This window comes from Lactuca sativa, chromosome 3 (assembly GCF_002870075.4).
Source record: "Lactuca sativa cultivar Salinas chromosome 3, Lsat_Salinas_v11, whole genome shotgun sequence".
Lineage (NCBI taxonomy): Eukaryota > Viridiplantae > Streptophyta > Magnoliopsida > Asterales > Asteraceae > Lactuca > Lactuca sativa.
Window position 1 is genome coordinate 16,950,351 of NC_056625.2, and position 3,084 is coordinate 16,953,434.

At 43.2% G+C, this 3,084-nt stretch overlaps 1 protein-coding gene across 1 annotated transcript; it reads right to left on the reverse strand.

The window, feature by feature from the left end:
• Window positions 1-1,700: 1,700 nt before the first annotated feature.
• LOC111894295 (velvet complex subunit 2-like) lies at window positions 1,701-1,958 on the reverse strand. Its single transcript, XM_023890373.2, has one exon. It carries the CDS (start codon window positions 1,956-1,958, stop codon window positions 1,701-1,703), a length of 258 nt encoding a protein of 85 aa, XP_023746141.1.
• Window positions 1,959-3,084: the final 1,126 nt, after the last annotated feature.

Below are 3,084 nucleotides of genomic sequence, written 5' to 3' on the forward strand. Positions count from 1 at the left end.
CATGAGTACAACTATTGATTTGAGAAAGAAATAATGAATATTGCCCACATAAATCATATATAATTAGGTACATATAATCACATGTGATTGTATGTATTTAATCACATATGATTTTTGTGGACAATATTTATTTTTGCATTTTTAATTAAATAGTTGGTCTCATGTATTTAATCACACACGATTTATGTGAAAAAGATTTGTTTTCACGTTCTTGTTTCAATAAATCATATGTGATGAAATATATATAATCACATGTAATTATATACATGAGAACACCTATTGAATCAAGAACATTCAAACAAATTTATGTCTACATTAATCATAAGTGATTAAATATATGAGAAAAACTATTGAAACAAAAAATCAAAAATGAATATTGTATAGGTAAATCATATGTGATTGGATACATATAATCACATGTGATTATACATATCTAATCACATATGATTAAAGTTGACAAAAAATAATTATTGAATCGAGAATGCAATAATGACATATGTGATTAAATATATCTAATCACATTTGATTAACTATATCTAATCACATGTGATTATATGTATTTAATCACATGATTTATATGAACAAAAAAGAATATTGTCCATATAAATCATATGTGATTAAATACAAATAATCACATGTGATTATATACACATAATCACAGGTGGTGGTGGTGGTGGTGTGTAGTGATGTTTGGTGGTGGTAGGTGGTAGGTGGTGGTGGTGGTGGTGAAGGTTGTTGGGGGTGACATGTAGGGTGGTGATTATAGTGAGTGGAAGGTGGCAGTAGCAAGTGGTGGTGATGGATGGTGGGGATGGGTGAAGATGATAGGTGGTGGTGGTGGGTGGGTGGCGGTTGGTGGTGAGGGTGGTGATAATGTATGTTGGTTTTGGTGGGTGATGGGTGGTGGTGATAGGTGGTGGGGGGAGGAAATGGTGGTAGTGGTGATGGATGGTGGCTAGTGGTTGGTGGTAATGGCAGGTGGTGGTAATAATGGTGGGTAGTGGGATGATGGTAGTGATGAGTGGTAGAGGTGGGTGGGTGGTGGTTTTGGTGGGTGGTGGGTAGGGATGATGGAGGCAGGTAATGGTGACGGGTGGTGGATGGAGGTGGTGGTGAAGAATGGTGGTGATGGGTGGTGATGGGTGGTGATAGGTGGTGATGGTGGTAAGTGATGGTTGGTGGTGATGGGTGATTGAGGTGGGTGGAGAAGGTGGTGATGGGTGGTGGAAATAGATGGTAATGATTGTGGCGGGTGCTGGTTTTTGTGGGTGATGGGTGGGGGTGGTGGTAGCAGGTGGTGGTGGAAGTGGGTGGTGGTAGTCGGTAGTGATGAGTGGTGGTGCATGGTGGTGGGTGTGGTGGTTGGTGGTGGTGGGTGGTAGGTAGTGGTGGTGGCGGGTGGTGGTGGTTGGTGGTGGTGATGGGTGGTAGGTAATGGTGGTGGCGGGTGGTGGTGGTAGGTGGCAGGTGCTGGTTATGGTGGGTGGTGATGGTGGTGACGGGTGTTGGGTGTGGCAGGTGGTGGTTTGGGTGGGTGGTGGTGAAGGATGGTGGTGATGGGTGGTGGTGGTGGTGGTTGGTGGTGGAGGATGGTGGTTGGTGGTGGTGGTAATTGATGATTGAGGTGGGTGGGGGTGGTGGTGATGGGTGGTGGAGGTAGGTGGTGATGGTGGTTTTAGTGGTGATGGTTGGGGGTGGTGTTAGCGGGTGATGATGGTGGTGAACGGTGCTTGTCGTGGCGGGTGCTGATAGGTGGTGGTGGCGGGTGGTGGTGATAGATGATTGAAGTGGGTGAGGGTGGTGGTGATGGGTGATGGAGATAGGTGGTGATGGGTGATGGAGGTAGGTGGTGATGGTTGTGGTGGGTGGTGGTTCTGGTGGGTGATGGGTGGGTTTGGTGGTAACGGGCGGTGGTGGAGGTGGGTGGTGGTTGTCGGTAGTGATGAGTGGTGGTGCATGGTGATGGGTGTGGTGGTTGGTGGTGGTGGGTGTGGTGGTTGGTGGTGGTGGCGAGTGGTGATGGGTGGTGAGTGGTTTTGGTTAGTGAGTTTTTTTAATTGTTTGTAACAATTGATTGATTTTTATGAATATTATTTTATAGTTTTAATTAAAAAGATTATGTGGTCCAAATTTGTTCTCAAATGTTCCCGCAATAAGAAATGTTCTCGATTGAATGATCCCCTACCCCTTTCACAAGTACCAGTGAAGGGTGACTTGGTCATTTGTCCAAGCAAAGAAGATTCACAAGTGTCCTCCGAATTTAAGTCGAATGACTCCAACACACCGGCCTTTTGGAGTTGGCCTATGCGCTTCTTGTTGACATGTCCAAGACGACAATGCCACAAGCATGCTTTGTCCAAATTATTATACGAATCAATATGCAACACATTATTTCCTAGGTTGTCTACAACCATCACAGTTTCATATACCCCATTACAAGGCAATGCTTTAAAATAAAATACACCATTATAAAAAGCATTAATAGAACCAATTTCATTATCAAATGAAAATCTAAAACCTTGTTTGTACAAACCATGAAAGGAAATAATGTTTCTCGCCATATCGGACGAGTAACAACAATTATTCAAATCTAAATCTAACCCACTACTAATCAATAAAGAATAAACTCCAATCTTGGTGACATGCGACATTTTCCTATTCCCCATGATCAAGTTCATCTTCCAGTGCTCCACATCCATACTTCTTCTTAGACCCTGCAAATCAGAACAAATATGGAAACCACAACCTGTATCAAGGACCCAAAACTGGAATGTGATGAGTTATTAGATAGAATAGTGTAAATACCTACATGGGTGGGCTTTATCTTCCTATCTTTGACAACATGCAAGTATTTGCGGCAGCTTCGCTTCTAGTTCCCTTTATCATGACAATAGAAGCACTCAACTTCTTTTGGATTGGTAGAGGGATTAACAGAACCAAATTTGGTCCCACTAGAAGAGGATCCATCATGAGACTTTCCCTTGCGGCTCTTAGAAGGTTCCTTCCTCTTCTTCCCTTTCCCATGTCCAATTGCTCGAACCGGGGTAGTAGCAGTAGGAGTAGGAGTAGATACAACATATTTTC

Excerpts from the sequence above, each read along its gene's own strand:
- LOC111894295 (XM_023890373.2), bottom strand. The coding sequence starts at position 1,958 with ATGCACCACCACTCATCACTACCGACAACCACCACCCACCTCCACCAC.